The following is a 19,752-nucleotide window of genomic DNA, read 5'->3' on the forward strand; positions in this document are numbered from 1 at the left end:
GAAAGCCAAGATCATGGCCTTTTCATTGATATATAACTTAATAGGGATTAATTAATATTCGAACGTCGATTAGACTTTATATCGGCCATTGGCCGTAAATCGTAAAATTTGCTAAATTTCACACCCAATAATTAAGTTCCCGTTCCTCCAAAACAATTTTTCATAAGGTATTTATATATTTTTTGGAAGAACTGAGTGCAATAAACAAGAAAAACAACATTAAAAGTATGTGTCTTGAGATTTAGTGGGTGCATGAACTTGTTTTCTTATTACGCGGTATGCCACATAAACGTGTGTAACATAAGGGGTAGGGGTAATGTTTCCCTTTCTGTTTCGAATCACGAATGATGAAACCATAAAAAAGTTACATTTTTTGAAAGTGCTGCATCAGACCTTTCTAAACATATATAGATTTATGGGGTAAAATTTTATATTTAAAAGTTACAAAGCTTAAACCTTTCGGTTTGTGTCGATTTCAAGTGATTTTTTAAGAACGAAATTACAACATATGGGGTAGGGGTAATGTTTCCCTTTTTGCCTCGAATCATGAATTACGAAACCATATAAGTGTTACACTGTTTGAAAGCTCTGAAATGGGCCTTTCCAAACATGTATAGTTTTATTGGGAAAAGTCCATATTTGAAACTTACAAAGCTTATGCCTTTCAGCTTGTGTCAATTTTAAGTGATTTTTTAAGAACGAAATTACAACATATGGGGTAGGGGTAATGTTTCCCTTTCTGCCTCGAACCATGAATTACGAAACCATATAAGTGTTACACTGTTTGAAAGCTCTGAAATTGGCCTTTCCAAACATGTATAGTTTTATTGGGAAAAAACTCATTTTTGAAAGTTACAAAGCTTATGCCTTTCAGCTTGTGTCAATTTTAAGTGATTTTTTAAGAACGAAATTACAACATATGGGATAGGGGTAATGTTTCCCTTTCTGCCTCGAGCCATGAACTATGAAACCATATAAATTTTATACTGTTTGAAAGCTCTGAAATTGGCCTTTCCAAACATGTATAGTTTTATTGGGAAAAGTCCATATTTGAAAGTTACAAAGCTTAAACCTTTCAGTTTGTGTCAATTTTAAGTCATTTTTTTAAACAAAATTTTAATATAAGGGGTAGGGGTAATGTTTCCCTTTCTGCCTCGAGCCATGAATTATGAAACCATATAAATTTTATACTGTTTGAAAGCTCTGAAATGGGCCTTTCCAAACATGTATAGTTTTATTGGGAAAAGTCCATATTTTAAAGTTACAAAGCTTATGCCTTTCAGTTTGTGTCAATTTTAAGTGATTTTTTAAACAAAATTATAATATAAGGGGTAGGGGTAATGTTTCCCGTTCTGCCTTGAACCATGAATTATGAAACAATATAAATGTTATACCGTTTGAAAATTCTGAAATTGGCCTTTCCAAACATGTGTAGTTTCATTGTGGAAAGTTGCATATTTGAAAGTTACAAAGCTTAAGCCGTTCAGTTTGTGTCAATTTTAAGTTATTTTTTTGAACAATATGCACAAACAGTTAGTCCGTTGGCCAGGTATCGAAATCATCCCCTCTAAGGCATTTTACCCACTATGATTTTCTGTTAGCTAGTATTCTCAGCTGTCATAATCTGCTTATTTTCCATTTAACTGATGGTGTGTGAGAGTGTAACGACTTGTTTGTGAAGGGCTGTCACGCCCTCCGTAGTAAAATAGGAATGGGTTGGGGTAACATATTTACAGCTAGTCGGAAACAAAAACAAAAAAGTACCATAAACAATACATTCTTAGAAAGCCCAGACATAAGCTTTTTACTTTTTGGATAATTATTCGACTTTAGATGGCGCCAATATTCCGTATGTACATGGCGGTCAGCAGCTGAACCATTCACATAACGAACGTTGATATGGCATGAAACTTCGGTAAATCCATTCAAGCAAACTCTTGTTTGATTAAGTTGATAGTTTTCCTTTCTTTTTTATTTCGAGTATTTGCCATGGCATGACTGAAACGAACCTCGAAACGAAGGCTGTACGTATCTATATTAGTCCGAGCCTGAGCGTGATCTGAGAGCAAACAGATCCGCAGATAATGCGAATGATCGCAACCGTTACCAACAGACTCATTATGCAGAGCCATGCCCCAAAACGCCTAACTAAACTTGGCACTAATCATGATCCCAGTCCATTTCGAGCCGGGCTTTAAGGGAAGTGCGGTGGCCTTTGAAAGACCCTTTGGTTTGGTTTTGTTCCGTAGTATAGGAAGAAAACTCGACCTGTCGTCGTTGCTGTGAATGTTTGTGTTGTTTTTTAGCTTCTTTTTTTCCTATTTGAAGAATCGTCTTTGCAGCCTTCCATCCTGCGTTCTGTGTAGCGAGTGTCTTCGATCGCTCTCTTAAGTTTGTGATGTACAACTGTCTTGAGTCCCGGTGCTTTATTGGGTGTAGAGGTAAATAGTTAGATATCAGGGTGATAAATTGGTTGCCGCAGTGTCTTTCCAGGTGTTGCCACTTTTGAAGGAATTCAACACTCGGTATGTTGGCCTGGTAAGTATTCTTTAAGGTGTACCTGTAGGCTACGTGGTACTGAATAGGGGCCACTTAGGTTTCAACACATTCGATACTCTTGGCTTTCGCTTATACCCCGTTGTATGAGTAACTGGGATCGGAAATGGGAAAGGCTTAATTAATATCCATCTTTGCTAATATTAATTCTCGTTTGGCTTACAGATGGCCACCTCTACTTGTTTCGGTGAAAATTTGACTTTCAATTGGACAAAACATTTAGTATGACTTTCTTCTGTGTGTTATTTAGGCCTATGAAAAATATGAAAATTGCATACATATTGTTGTCAAATATCTCAAATCTTAGATTGTAAGAGATAGGCTTAGGCTTCCCTGTAATCATACAAATGAGTTAAATGGGAATTTATTGGAGTAGATTACAGTAATCGAAGAGAATGGTTGACACTATAGAAAGAGTTATCTCGGATTGCGGGGACCTAACTATAAAAAGAACAGCACAGAATACTTGCCGGATGTATTGACTGTTCATGTATAGTACAGGCTAGTACAACATGGAATGTAAAACATACAAATCAAAGAAGTGCCAAATTTTCTCAACTTTTCACAAAGTTTATATTCCATCATTACTATCAGGTTTAGGATTTTCCCAATCTATAAATAAGCTATTACTTGATTACACCTTGATTCAGCATGACTAACATTTTGCATTTGCCACGCAACCAGCCATGCCCGTCCCTGGGATCGCGAACAATGCCTTTAACGAAGCTTTTGAACGCTTTTTGTGAATTGTGTAAGAATGTCCTCTCTGTGGAGTATAATGTGTGAAGCCGTTGTCTAGCTCGCTTGACTCTGATGATTATGTTGACTTATTTTTTCTGCTGGTGGCTGATCTAGCTCGAAAGTTAGATCAATCTAGTCTCTCTGATTCGATCATGCTGGTGGGAATAGTATCTTCACGCATTGACCCTAAAACGTCCGTTTGTAGGGTCTTTGCTTCAAAGACGTCAGGGTCTAACATTGGTTTAAATGTCATCCATGATAAGAAACTAATGATAGATTCACTCACAAGGCATTTTAAACATTGAGGTGTCGATGGGAATATAAGCCTTTTTAGTCATTTTCTGAGGTTTGTCTCGCCTTCTTATTGCTTGGTGTAGAGAGTGTTTGTTCGCCTTCTGTTTACTATTTAGTTGCGTAATTTGAATGCGTTCTGCGACATTTGGCTTTTCGGGTTTTAGTTCCAGTATTATTTTGCTATTGAATTTTAGTACCCAGTCGAAAATGTAATCCACATTGGGAGTATATAGTGTCCTGCGTTGTAAAATAATTTCGAAAAATTGGTTATGATCTCTTGTTTTCTGGTAAGGAAGGTAAAGTGTCGATCCATCTTATCTTATTATGGAGAAGCTATATTGTGGATTAATGGTGATTGGTTTTCAGCGATAAAAGATTCTCTCGTGTTCCCGTGTGGTATTAAAAGTAACACTATTAAGAGTGAGCTCTGATTTGCCCAGACGGACACGTGACTGTGCATGTATTAACTATATACTGTAAAGTTGGCCATTCCTATCTCCAAAGTGGGTTTCTTTCACATTGTTTGTATTTTCATCACAAGTTTCAATATACTGATATAATATAGCGATAAACAACCTCTATAAGTTGGGTACACCACTCGAGCTCGGTTTTGACCATTTCACTCCTTATACACACGACTGAAGTTCGTGCTTATATGTTGTTTACCGGTCGAAACCGTGTGGTATCCTTTCAAAGTGATGCTTTATTGCTTATATATCTCTCGCGATACAATTAAAGAAAAGGGATTGATTGTTGCTGCTGTCATATCAACTTTGCATGACGACTATGACATCCAATTTAGTGTTTGTGGGTTTGGAACATATAATTTTTGACATATTATAGCTGTTAACTTTCTTTCCCTAATTTGAGTTATTGAAATGAGTAAAACGTCTTTTATTAACCACCATTTTAGCTTTTTAGTGCTATTTAATGCCTATAGAGTATTTTTCTATGTTCCTTTTAACACGTAAATGTCAGTAAAGTAACACAAACTTTTGAGTTTAGGCATTGTCACTGCATAATTTTTGAGTTTACCCCATCAAGCCATATCTTGTTGGAAAAACAACTGCGTTAGTGTTTCAGAGATATGATATTTATGTGGCTTCCTTATTCGCTGCGTTTGGTAGGAGAGGAAACATTACCCATACCCCTATCCCTTAAATGTATATTATAGAGGGATGTACGGCATACCATATATTAGGTAAACAATCGACGCACCCCATAAGTCTCAAGAAGATACACTCTTTTAATGTTTTTTTACTTCTCTATTGCATTAAGTTCTTTCAAATGATATATGAATACCTTGTAAACATTGTTTGGAGGAACATGAACTTAATTATTGGGTTTGAAATTAAGCAAATTTTACAATTTACATTTCATGTCCGATATAAAATCTAATCGATGTTTGAATATCGATTTATCCCCATTTAGTTGTATACCAATGCTAAGGGGATTATCTGGGCTTTCCAATAATGTATTGTTTATGGTACTTTTTTGTTTTTGTTTCCTACTAGCGGTAAATATGTTACCCCTAACCCATTCCTATTTTACAACTGAGGGCGTGACAGCCCTTCACAAACAAGTCGTTACACTCTCACACACCATCAGTTAAATGGAAAATAAGCAGATTATGACAGCTGAGAATACTAGCTAACAGAAAATCATAGTGGGTAAAATGCCTTAGAGGGGATGATTTCGATACCTGGCCAACGGACTAACTGTTTTGTGCATATTGTTCAAAAAATCACTTAAAATTGATACAAACTGAACGACTTAAGCTTTGTAACTTTCAAATATGCAACTTTCCCCAATGAAACTACACATGTTTGGAAAGGCCAATTTCAGAATTTTCAAACAGTATAACATTTATATGGTTTCATGATTCATGGTTCAAGGCAGAACGGGAAACATCGCCCCTACCCCTTATATTATAATTTTGTTTAAAAAATCACTTAAAATTGACACAAACTGAAAGGCATAAGCTTGTAACTTTAAAATATGGACTTTTCCCAATTAACTATACATGTTTGGAAAGGCCAATTTCAGAGCTTCCAAACGATCTAACATTTATATGGTTTCATAATTCATGGTTCGAGGCAGAAAGGAAACACTACCCCTACCCCATATGTTGTAATTTCGTTCTTAAAAATGACTTAAAATTGACACAAACTAAACGGCTTAAGCTTTGTAACTTTCAAATATGCAACTTTCCCCGGTATGACTATACATGTTTGGAAAGGCCAATTTCAGAGCTTTCAAACAGTATAACATTTATATGGTTTCATAATTCAAGGTTCAAGACAGAACGGGAAACATTACCCCTACCCCTTATATTATAATTCTGTTTAAAAAATCACTTAAAATTGACACAAACTGAAAGGCATAAGCTTTGTAACTTTCAAAAATGAGACTTTTCCCAATAAAACTATACATGTTTGGAAAGGCCAATTTCAGAGCTTTCAAACGGTATAACATTTATATTGTTTCATAATTCATGGTTCAAGGCAGAACGGGAAACATTACCCCTACCCCTTATATTAAAATTTTGTTTAAAAAATCACTTAAAATTGACACAAACTGAAAGGCATAAGCTTTGTAACTTTAAAATATGGACTTTTCCCAATAAAACTATACATGTTTGGAAAGGCCAATTTCAGAGCTTCCAAACGGTATAACATTTATATGGTTTCATAATTCATGGTTCAAGGCAGAACGGGAAACATTACCCCTACCCCTTATATTAAAATTTTGTTTAAAAAAATGACTTAAAATTGACACAAACTGAAAGGCATAAGCTTTGTAACTTTCAAATATGCAACTTTCCCCAATAAAACTATACATGTTTGGAAAGGCCCATTTCAGAGCTTTTTAACAGTATAAAATTTATATGGTTTCATAGTTCATGGCTCGAGGCAGAAAGGGAAATATTACCCCTACCCCATATGTTGTAATTTCGTTCTTAAAAAATCACTTAAAATTGACACAAGCTGAAAGGCATAAGCTTTGTAAGTTTCAAATATGGACTTTTCCCAATAAAACTTTACATGTTTGGAAAGGCCCATTTCAGAGCTTTCAAACAGTGTAACACTTATATGGTTTCGTAATTCATGATTCGAGGCAAAAAGGGAAACATTACCCCTACCCCATATGTTGTAATTTCGTTCTTAAAAAATCACTTGAAATCGACACAAACCGAAAGGTTTAAGCTTTGTAACTTTTAAATATAAAATTTTACCCCATAAATCTATATATGTTTAGAAAGGTCTGATGCAGCACTTTCAAAAAATGTAACTTTTTTATGGTTTCATCATTCATGATTCGAAACAGAAAGGGAAACATTACCCCTACCCCTTATGTTACACACGGATATGTGGCATACCGCGTAATAAGAAAACAAGTTCATGCACCCACTAAATCTCAAGACACATACTTTTAATGTTGTTTTTCTTGTTTATTGCACTCAGTTCTTCCAAAAAATATATAAATACCTTATGAAAAATTGTTTGGAGGAACGGGAACTTAATTATTGGGTGTGAAATTTAGCAAATTTTACGATTTACGGCCAATGGCCGATATAAAGTCTAATCGACGTTCGAATATTAATTAATTCCTATTAAGTTATATATCAATGAAAAGGCCATGATCTTGGCTTTCTAAAAATGTAACGTTTATAGTATTTTATTGTTTCTGTTTCCGTCGAGCGGTAGATACGTGACCCCTACCCCATTGTTGAAATCCAAGATGGCGGCCAAGATGGCGGCAAAGATGGCGCCAAATGAACCCCATGGGACACGATTTGATTTTGGGAACATCAAAATTCATTAAATATAGACCCTAAGGATTACAAAAATGTATGTTAAAAAAATACATCCATGGGGTGCATGGGAACCCTACCTTCCGACTAGACTATTTTGTTTTGACTAATATCACTCTTACATTCCGTTTAACCCGGCGGTACTCCTATGTGAAAATTATACATGTCTGTGCCCTGACATTTTATCCTATTTTTGTAGACTTTTGACAAAAAGTCTGTCGATGGAATGTGGACTGTTGACTCCTGACTTTGATTCTAGCACGGCCTTTGACCAAACATCGGCACTTTTGACCGATTACTTTGTAGGAAGACAGTATTAGGCCAAAATGTTGACGTTTGACTCCTCATTCAAAAAAGTAGAAATTTTGCCTTTGACGTTTGAACTATTTAGGATACACACGTATCAAATTCAGAGCCAAACAGGGGAGTTTAACGTCATCAAATTTAATGCAAAGAAGAGCATTCGTGTAGGCATCTGCTGTGAGTGATAACACTGTCAGTGCTATGAGACACCTCTAGTCACGAACACAATCGTCAAGAATTTAAAAATGTCGACAGCTGCCAGCCTCAGGGGCGCGAAAAAGTATTTGGTGACACTCCACTGGGTCATTGTGTCATGATATCTGATATTAAAGTTATGCCACAATAAGAACCACCAACTTTGAAAAGGATAGTAAAATCTGTATTGTACCAATGGGTATTCATCTCAGCGAACTGTAACCGCAATTAAACAAATCGGTTTGTACTTTATGGCCTGCAACTAAGAAGGCGTTCTCCAGAAAGACGTCTACCTTCTCGTCATGAACGCTCTTTCACATTTGAATGTCTCGTGCTTTTAGTCACAAGACCTTGGAAGTTCTGCTGGTTTGTCTTCTTTTTATCCTGCTCAAAGCACTGCTATATTGTCAGTAATGTTGCTTGTATGTGAAAACCCTGTATATATGTCATCACACGTATCATGTGTCATGTATATGTGCATATGTGTCATCGCACGACTCAAGGGGGACGTGTGATCAGTACGGAATATGCCAATCATCGTCGAGTAATTTACCACCGCTTACTATAAGTGGTTCTGGATGGTCCAACTTAATGTTGTAAACAATAAATGGATCATGGATCTGGTGATATTTTACCTCGAATGGATATAAATATTGGACCAGTTTTAATGTTAGATTAGATCCACTCGTCAAAGCCCTGTAAAAACTAGTGTGAAGGGAGACAGACAAAGTTCTTCAAATATAACGCAATTTCAATTCACCCTGGAGTTCCGCATACTGTACAGAATCCAGTGTTGAAACGATTCAGCTACTGGCTGATATGTAGTAACTTGTTTAATTGTTAGCAGATGCAATAACCCAACATACAAACCATGCACGCAATAGAATAAAACACTCGCAAGTAACACTTTCAAGGCGTCGTAAATAATCTTTATTTCTATCGGCGGCATGAGTCCGTAGACATTTATGATCTCATCGATAATCCGCGGTTCAGATGAAGTTCATCCAAGCAGCTGTCACAATTTTATCAGAGAGTCGGAATGAGACAAAGTTCTTGAATAATATCTCTCTTTATCGCGGTTGACCTGTGATGATTTGACTCCTTTGATATCAATTTTCCGCTACTTCTAATTTTTCACGGCGCGTTTTATCTCGGAAACTCTAGGAAGAATATTACAACTCCTCTACATCCATTACTGGTAAATTACCGTCATTGATATTAATTCACCAACATCGCGCTTTTATATTACTTTTTTCTTCCAACCTTCAACGAATTCTAAAAAATTAGGTCGACTATTGGTCGAATCGCTAGTCTCATCTATAAACACAGTTGAGATCAGCGCCTGTGTCCAGATATTTCTTTTCTGCTCGTGTTTGGCAAAGTAATTTCTTCAACGAGAGGGGATGGTGTTTCGGTATTCAATTTCACAGAAAGATAGGAGTAGCCCGTGAAAGTTAATCTCGCAATACAACTCTGACGAATTGTAAGATACCACCGCCATACTTGGTGTGACGTCAATAAGATTTTACCAGTCTTACACCAAGGCAGCACTGATGATGTATTTCACACACCCAGTTTTATAAATAGTTTGATCAGGTCTCTTCGCAGTCTTTTCGTGCCCCTTGTCTTTTATGTGTGTACACATCAGAATGTCAGGATTTTCATCGATGTCAACGACACCAGAGCTCAAGAGACAACCTGCGTAATCACATGTCACACGTTCGTGCCCTACAGCCAGTGGAGATGTATTGATCAATCAAATAACCCTTTGAGTGCCGTAATTTTCCCACCAAAATTTTAGTGCAACATTTTACCATTTTTTATGGATTTTCCTGTAATTGTTTGATAATTTTGAACAAAATGGACATTACATTTCATTGGCTACAATTGACTGGGATACATATTATAAAGGTGACAAGTTGACTTTGGCGCTCAAAGGATAATGGCAAATGCAAATGATGTAAGGTACACAATATAGGGTTAGGTTAGAAGTTTGCCCTGTTGAACCGAGTACCTAGCTAGCCCATTGTTACATGGGCACTGAAAGTAAACGTGTTCTCACGATGAATTGGAGATAACTTGTAGTCAGCTGCTATCGTCGAGAAAACGCAGGCTTTTATCTCTGCGACCTCAGACGGGACAACCTTCATAACTTGTTCATCAAAACCCATCCACCATTTACGCATGGTAAATATAGACGTTTTTCATTTAAGATATCAATGACATAAATGAAACCGACACACTATCATTGAATGCCTAATTCAATTTGCCGAGCATATTAAGTGTAGTTCTTTTTTATTAAATCGAGCGGGCATATGGAAAAAATATATTAATTGCCTCATATGATTACATTATTTGATATAATGTGTTTCTTTCTCGTGTAGTAAGCTTATTCCATTTGATGGTAAATGTGCTGACAAAACATAGAAATGAAAACGCTTTATGTTAATTACTGACTGCATCAAGTGAGCTTAATCAATAGTAAAGTGGCCACGTGTGTACCCTGTTCACGATTTCTTTATTGCACATTATAGATTTAGAGTCTACCAGCACATATTACGGTATTACTACGATGCAAATCATTCACCAAGTTTCTATTTGCATCATGTCGCATTAAAAGGATGACGTCGTATTGCTTCCAAATGTATTGTTTGACACATACGACAAACTCTCCTGGTAGCCCCATGCATGGAATGGGTTTCACACTTACAACTCATTGTTTTCCATGCACACACCGTACCGTTTTCAGCAGACCCATGCACTGCTCGCTACTACCTTGGATGTGCAAGAATTAAGACCCTCACTTATACATCCACACTGCAACTCAATTCGAAGAGATGCATCGATTCGAATAAAATAAGAAATCACACAAGCGCACACGTGACTACGGTGTCCATTTGGCGTAGTATTATTTTCTGTGTTGACATTTTCAGACCAGAGTATGATAAGACAGTGTCAAGAGTATGATAGTTCTTTTTCTGCACATTTTAACTTTCGGTCATCGTTTAGCTTTCCTCCATTTTAGACATTCCCACATGCGCGCTTAACGGTTTCCATGACAATTTGCCACGCCGTACAATTTGATACCATTGCTACATATATTTGATCACAGATAGTTTGATCACGTAGCGAGTCTTTGGGGGCGCACTTCCTTCGGCGATCACTTTGTTATGTTTCCCCATTTGTGACTACCCATTACAAAGGAGGAGCTTATTCGAGCAACATGGTGTATTTCAGTGACGATGACCTGTGCAGCGTATCGCCAAACATACCTACTTGTCTCGACTATCTTCTCTGTGTTTATTTCATGCCAAGCACCAGGACGATAACGGAAGACCTGCATAGTTCAACACGGGTGTGTTATGACTGTTGCATGTAGCCGGCTAGCTTTGAAGACTTGGCTTGGAGACTATTAACGGAGTACTTCGCGAACCAATGTCCAATATCCGATGTCTCTGTTACGTGGTAGACAGTACTTCTGGGCGGAACCGTCAAGTTATGTTCATTCCGGAAGCTCTTAGCTTTATCACTTGTTTCTCACAAAAATTATCGTCGGTGCATTTTTTTTTCTTGCATCAACTGAAGATCACACTCAATGTGAACTGATATATCACGACGTTACACTGTGCGTTACTTCGGCGATCAGAAATGTGGATGCCGTGGTCGCGTCTATAACTCTATCGTCTGCGCTCCATGCAAGCAATACGAGAATTTGCAGTAGCACTATTGTTATACGTGTATACCAAATCGATAATAGCCGCCCGAAGGGTGAAGATGATTCCGTCAGACGCCTGGCTGTGGGCTGTTTTGGCCATCGCGTTGTGCTGGTCCCCGTCACGGTACAGTGCCAGCGGAATATCGCAGAGTAACAACAGGACCGATATTCATTTCGCCGCTTTGTTTCCATTTTCGTCGGAAAGACAGGAGCAGGACATAGCCTGGGCTATTAGACCGGCGATCCAGCTGGCCCTTGCTCACGTCAATGAGAATGACATTGTGTTAGACGGATACAGACTGCAAATGACCTCTTACGACACAAAGGTAAGCTAACTTCTTCCAATATTGGACTAGAAAAAAATGCATTCTGTAAATATGCGAAAACAATACTGGCTCTACAAGCTGTAGTTTATCCTCGGATTCTCTTAAACCCCACAACTGTTAAAAGACGCTGTTGGATTGGCATAGGTTTTTTAACGGGTTTTCTGCTAACATTTGTTTTCATTCAAGCAGTCGACTTCATATTTTTTTAAGCTCAGTAATGTTTTTCTAACCATGATCACGTGAGGCACAAATGATATTAATTTCGTGTGAAGCCTTTTGATTAGAGTGATGCTCCTTCGGTTTTTCACATTTCACAGAGGTTTGAAGGAGCGATACCAGGGTGGAACCTTCACTTCTCATAAATAAATTCGGTTTTTTTCATGCCAAGACCAGGGGAAAACTCCAGGGTTCTCCGAATATAAAGAAATCGTCTATCATACGGAGAGATATTGTTATGACATGTAATGTCACGTGCACACTGATGTAGGTTTATCTCTCACATACCATAGAGAGTTATATGAAATCTGACACTACCCGTGAAAGGTAGGATTTGAAAGGATCAAAACCAAATATACAAAGCGAGATATCAGATGGAAATTTCTGATATCGTATCTGTTATCCTAGCCTAGGCTACTCGTCTTGACTCTTTAGAACAATTCCCTCATGCCCCAGCCTTTAACCCTTTGAGTGCTGTATATTTCCCACCAAAATTTTAGTGCAACATTTCACCAATTTTTATGAACTTTTCTGTAAATTTTTTGATAATTTTGGATCAAACGAACACAACATTTTATTGGCCACAGTCTTTTATTAAAATTTTGGCAAAAATCTGACAAAAATTGACTGGGGTATACTTTATAAGGCCAACAAAAATGGAATTTGGCGCTCAAAGGGTTAATATATCTTTCAAGCAAAAGTCGCATTTCACTTTAAAATGTCAATTGCAATCATTCGCGTCAGCGGAAGCATTGCTGTTGAAAAATAAAATTATAAATATTAATATTGTTTGTTTTGTGCCTCCCCAATTTGTTAACACTGCAAAGTTAAAAGACTTCTAATAATATCGCTGTACAATACAAAAGGAAGAGGTTAAAGTGCATAGCTTAACAGTAAGCTGAAACAAGGAAAATATTATGATTTTACAAACTGTCATGAGCGTGTAGAGATAATTACTCTTGAAGCGTACATTATGATCAACATATGCAAAAATATAGATATGCCATCGTTAAAATTACGTTCCCCAGGGAATCGGGGAAATTGCAATTCGGCGGCTGTAAATTTTGAAGATGGATGTCCATAATTACTTTTGACGTCACAGGACTGGGTATAAATGTATTTTATTTGACGCATTTGTCCGACCGATCGGAAGATTAAATGCGAAGGGGTACATAAATGATATGTCTAATTAGCGTATGGTGACAATGGTACATTTAGATCGTTTTGGACGGTAGCTTGGTGTAAGTGGAATGGGTAGTCGATTCGCTTGGAAGATATTAACGCAAGCAGGATGGCGCTAAAAATGTAACTTAGCAATTTGTCTTCTTCTACATGCGCACGACGGCAACCCAGTATGCAAATATCAGACAGTCGCTTGACATTCAAAAACAAATAACATTCAATTGATTAATTAAACGAAGCCAGGAACAATTATTAAAATGTATTAATATTAACAAGGTCGTTGATGATCACTTCTCGAAATAAAGAAGACATATTTACACAATCTCAAACGAAAAGTAAACACGTCTTTGTGTGTTTACTCGTAGTACAGAATTCAAGTTTAAATGATGCAGTGTACACCAGCGGAGAGAGGGGATAAGGCAGATGCCAGAGATGATCAGTGCAGATCGGACCGGCTACGATAAAATGTACAATACCGGTGAAAGTTACAAGCCACTTCTATTCAAACGAGTTGGCGTCACATGCCCGGGTAGTTCTGTGTTCAGAGATTCTCTCAAATAGACTTGATTACTAGTGTGTGCCATCGACACACAGTATGTGTACGCCAATTCTGTTATCAAACACACGCGGGATATGTACACATTCATAAAGAACCTATCCTATGCATCAAATAAGAAACCACCGATTTAAAACGTTGGCTGCAAACTTCAAAAGCTTGTAAATAGTATTTTGCAATTTCTGGATAATGTTATCTCTTCAACTAAAGCAGCATGTCTTCCATAATATACGGAATTAAGAAAACACGATGATTATCATTGGCTGGTCTGTTATCACTTTGAAAATTAGAGTTCGCTTTTCATTTGCATAACCATCGTGCGAAACTTTGAGTTAGAGACACAATTTACCTACGATTTACCAATATTTGAAATTCAAAATGACTTTCATACTTTGTTTTAAGTCTATGAGGGAAAAAATCAGTTTTCGATTTTCATATACGGTGAAAACTTTTATTCCACAAGCTTCAAGATAAGACCTGAGCTCACTACCTGAAAAGTACACTGTCAAACTTTAGGATCCGAAAAAAATTCCTCTAATAAAATTGTACCATAATACACCTATTATTTTCTTGAAAAAGTGATCCATGAAATGTACCGAGAGGCCATAGCAAGCAGCATGTTCCTATCTTCGATACAACATCGCGGACGTATGGTAGAGCGTTTCGACGTGGTCCCAATCATGGAACCATTGAGGAGAATTTGCTCTAAAACTCAATTTTCATGTTTTGATTTTGCTGAGATCTCCAGTCTGTATAGATAACTCTGTCTTCGGATCGCCAGTAGTCGCGTGGTATTTTCAGGATTTTACTGTCCATAACAACCAGGACGCCGTTCTATTTAACAAAGTGCAGTTGATGAAAAGTACGCATTCCAATCGTACGTGATTGACATTGTTAAAGTAAACTGAATTATTAACGACGAGACAACCTATGTACTTGACTCGTGTGTATATTTAGCTTTCGCAGTGGAAAGTAAAAAAAATGGCGTATTTCGTTCATGGACTGTGTGTCTATCTCGCACTTTCAATGATAAACACATTTAATCGTGTAAATGCACTGCGAACGATAAACAAGTAAGACCACATAAATGCCTGGCCACACTCTGCAAACAAATCGTTAAAACTCGATAAGGTCGTGGAAGGGTCAACTTGTCAAACAACTGCGATAAGGTATTCCATGCACGACAAAATATACTACAGACGGGGAAAGGTTACGCGTAAATGGGGTTTAGTTGAAGCTTTATGGGACATAATTAGAAAATATGTAGGCTTCTTCAGACAGCAAAGCCCTCTATAGACCATCTTTTTCGTGATGAAATGTCTGGAAAGACTTCTAAATGGATCAGCCGCTTGAGAGAGCAATGTTCTACAACAACAAATGAGACTGAACTGATATTTTGAATCCTCATAAAGGTGAAATAATTCGACCTCCTCGAAACAGTATCTGAAACCCCTATACAGAATGAATCTAACCGTTACCTTTCACCAGCATACCAATCTAGTCATATGTGATGGTAAACGGTGATAGATCGACCATTAGATACAGGAGATGAGCCGGCAAGATTTATTTTAACAAGGTTTGCATACCACACGTTTGAAAACTGTGGCACAGTTTGGCAGAAGAAAGAATTGGAATACTACAGTGATGAAGAAACGATTCCCCTAATACAGAGGTTAAAATGTGCACCACAATATCAACCTTCCGAGCTCCGTCTAGATATCAAATGGTCTAGCCCTGACATTGCATGAATATGTCATAGACGATTTAACCTATTATTACATCATTTGTTTGTGTTAAAACTGATGGGTACAACATCATCGCTTTTCTCCTAGTTTGCCACAACAAAGCCACAATGGTGATTACGTATTGTTCTATAATTGTCTCTTAGAGACTGTAATCAAAGCCGGGTTGTCGGCTCAGAGTAACTTTAAGTGTATATCAATGAAGTAATTTACGTTTATGGGGTCATTGTGGTGTCAAAGTCATCTATTTTTACCCACGCGGAGGGCTATTGTATATGTTCGAACAGCTCTCATAGGTGACGGTAATGAATATACTGTTATTTAAACAATACAAGGTCATGATAAATTGAACAGCGGTCCGATGAGTATGTTCATAACTTTTTTCCTTCGATGACTTTACGATCTGCCCCGCCTTGAACGAGCCTAATGCCCTCTATGAGTGTTTACCAAATGACAAGGCTGAAAAAACAGTAAATCACTAGTTCTATATACGATCTGCATTCATAAATCTTTCTGATTGTGATGGTTGCCTATCGCTTGGTTCGCCCTATTCTCATTCTGCGGTAGTCTGTGATTTTGTATATTAGCGTGCACAGCATAGGCGTAACTACAATAAAGACAAATGCTTGTTGAATATTTTTGACCGAATATTCATAAATTTTAAGTAGGTATGACAAGAAGCATATCAGTATTATGATTTCATTTCCTGTTGTTTTGTTAGTCTTCTTTCATCATTCCAAAGCAACACTAACGGAAACATTAAAAGCAAATAAATGACAAAAAATGAAGATTATACTGAAATAATATTTTCATACGACAGATGATATTATTAAGTAAATACAGGTCTTACAAGGCCATGCATGAGACAAGAGTATGTCGTGTGTTGACTAAAGCAAGAACCCATTATAAATATAAACTGTGTTCTAGTCTGATTTGTGTTCTGTCCAAGCACATTGATTGCATTTCAATTTCCATAAATAATCATGATATATAAAGTATGTATAATATCTTAATCTACTCCAAATGAAACACTTCAAGCATTTTGAATAATTTAAATGTCCATTTTTACATTTCAATGATTTTTCAATCTATATTTGTAGATTCGTGTGCCTATCAAACAATAAAAAGCAGCTATGGCACAGTCCTTATTCGAAAGCCATTATCAATAAATAATGAAACACAAGCCAAATTGCAGTATCAATTGATTTGTCGATTTCAATTTCTGACAGAACGTACAAAGATTAAAACAGACAATTTTCCCTAATAACAAAGGCAAATCTGTGTGCTACTTTATTCAGTATTTTCCATGCACATCATGGAAAGCTAGTCCTGGGTATTGGACGGTATATTTAGCGCAACATACGCAAGTCAAGGCATTGCACGCCTTCTGGAGATATTCGGCAACCAATTTGAGAGCCTTTTCCAAATTACGCTTTAACATGCTTTGTTTCTTACAGGTTGAGCTCCTGCCGTGTAATAGCTTTCAACCTGTTCGCCGTCATCACTTAACTTGATCTTTGCGGGTTGAACGTTTTACATTCGTGGCTTTAAAGTTTATACATTTGCCATTCACGTTTGCTCGTGAGAACGCATTCTAGACATTATGTTTCTCACACGCATTCCACAAATTTGCGGTAACTCTCCTGTAACGCGCATTCCAAGTGACTGCGTTTACCAGCCACGCATCACACGCCCAAATCTGATGTAGAGATGGCTACGTTTCGACCTTTACTTGTTTTGTTGTTGTTCTCGCTAGCAGTTAGTCATCTCAGTCACGGTCCGTGTCTCAGTATATATGTCCTACCAGTCTATACTGTATATATATATGTATTCGTCTTTGTATACCCATACGCATTTTGACTCCCACGATTTATTGTATACAAGTGTGTGATGTAGTCCAATACATGTATGTCACAACAACTTGTGAACGTTCATTCAGTTTTTTATACATAATATATGCATGTGTGTATATGCACAACTGTATGTATGTATGTATGTATGTATGTATGTATGTATGTATGTATACATCCATGTGTGTTGTTTTTAATGTATGGTGTACATATATATACAACCCGTGTAAGTTGACTGTAGAACCGTAAAAATGTATTTAAATGTGTGAACGAATCACCCCGTACGACTGCTAGAGGATGTCGCGTTGAAATTTCGCATGTCGGCCACTTCTATGGCAGTGGATCAGTTCAGATGCATAGGCGACTAGCAGCTAACGAGAACGGCAGAGAACAAGCAAAGCTGGAAATCGCCTTGCCTACATGTGATTTAAATAAGAAAGCACACGCCGATGAGTTAACCATCGGTACTTTTCGTAATATGCGTTTGCAGTCTAACCTTTCCATTTTGTGTTTTATATACGTGTCTCCAACTTCATCTCCATATGTGGTCTTTTTGCGCAAGCAGCTGACCAGAAAGTGCCGTACAATTCAAGAGTTGGAACCACCCCCCACCCCCCTCCCGCTCTGGGCTCCGTGAATTCTGCCTTACACGTAACACATACCATTTTTGTTGTCTGTGCACTTACCAATTTAATTTGATCGGAACGATGTCATATCCTTTGAAGTACGATACGGCCATGCGAGTGGTCATGCCTGACAACTTGTCCTGGCAACTTGCCTGTATACTCTATACAATTTTGTGGACGTGTATGTATATATATATATATATATATATATATATATATATATATATATATATATATATATATATATATATAATATATATATATATATATATATACACAAAATGTATACAATGTGCCCTCCCGGTTATCACCATAATGGCTGTATGGCAACCTCTGAACTTGGGCACAGAGTGTACGGTTATATATATATATATATATATATATATATATATATATATATATATATATATATATATATATATATATATATATATATATATATATATATATATCAGAGCATGATCATTAAAGGAAAACAGCAAACTGGAGGACTGAAGACATGATTCCCTGGAGACTCTGAGTTAAAATTTCAATCATGATATTGAAATATTTCTAGCCCAGTCTGGATATCCAATAGTCAAGCCATGACATTTTATAAATGTTTGACAGGCATTGTTATCTACAGTGAAACCTGTCTAAACTGAACCCTGTCTAAACCAGAAACCTGTCAAAACTGAAGTTTTTCCCAGTCCTGTTCCAATAGAACTCTATGTTAAAAAGACCTCCATAAACCAGACACCTCTCCATACCGAGCAATTTGCTCAGTCCCTAAATGGTTCAGTTTAGGCAGGCTTTACTGTACTATTATATCATTTAATTGTGTTAGCACTGGAGTGTTTTTCCTGTTCACAATATTATTCCTTTTTTCCAAATCTGACACTGCAACGAATCAACAATAATGAGGACTTATTATTCTCTGACTGTCGCTTATCAGCTGTAAACAAATCATGGCTGGCGCTGCCGAGCGAATTAAAGTTGATACCATCCCTTGATTTACGTTTACAAGGTCAATATGAGGTCAGGGTCATTCGACTTACTCACGAGGAGGGCTGTTTCACATGCTCTCACGGGTGACGATGATAAATATGTTGTTTTATCTATAAATTGCAAGAGTAATGAACACCACCCATGAACCTGTATCCTGCCCCATACCAAATTATAGCCAATGTGTCATCAACGGAACAGTTTGTTTGCAAGACTGCCCATTGCTTCTCATAGAACCAGATAATAAATTGAACACAGCTCTAAAGGATATGTTATGTGGCCTGTTCAGCCTTGAACGAGCAAAATACCCTCCGCGGGTGTTTACCAAATGATGAGTCTGACAAACAGTAAATCACTGGTTGTACGATCTGCATGCATAAATCTCTCTGATTGTGATGGTTGCACTTTTGCGTAGTTCACTCTGTTCGCATTCTCCGCCAGTCTGTGGGTTTCTACAATATGCTTTTGTTGGCGCACATACCACTGAATTGAGAAATTCCTAAATAAAGAAAATTTCGCATTAAAACCTTTTTACATTAATATTTATGCTCTAAAGAGGTTAGGTAATATGTATAATATTATAATGATCTTATCACACGTTGTTTTGCTAGTCCTGTACCAGATCAGTCAAAAGTAATAAAAACAGGCAAAA

At 37.2% G+C, this 19,752-nt stretch overlaps 1 protein-coding gene across 3 annotated transcripts in view; it reads left to right on the top strand.

The window, feature by feature from the left end:
- The window catches only part of LOC139140750 (gamma-aminobutyric acid type B receptor subunit 2-like), a 74,161-nt gene that overhangs the window by 16,960 nt on the left and 37,449 nt on the right, over positions 1-19,752 (top strand). For 2 of the 3 annotated variants that reach the window (XM_070710144.1, XM_070710145.1), the window contains exon 1: positions 11,081-11,944. The exons of the other annotated variant lie outside the window; for it this stretch is intronic. In XM_070710144.1, coding sequence (XP_070566245.1) covers positions 11,597-11,944 — 348 coding nt within the window. In that variant the 5' untranslated portion in view covers positions 11,081-11,596. Of the gene's footprint in view, positions 1-11,080; positions 11,945-19,752 lie in introns of those variants that run through there. 3 annotated transcript variants of the gene reach the window in all.

This window comes from Ptychodera flava, chromosome 9 (assembly GCF_041260155.1).
Source record: "Ptychodera flava strain L36383 chromosome 9, AS_Pfla_20210202, whole genome shotgun sequence".
Lineage (NCBI taxonomy): Eukaryota > Metazoa > Hemichordata > Enteropneusta > Ptychoderidae > Ptychodera > Ptychodera flava.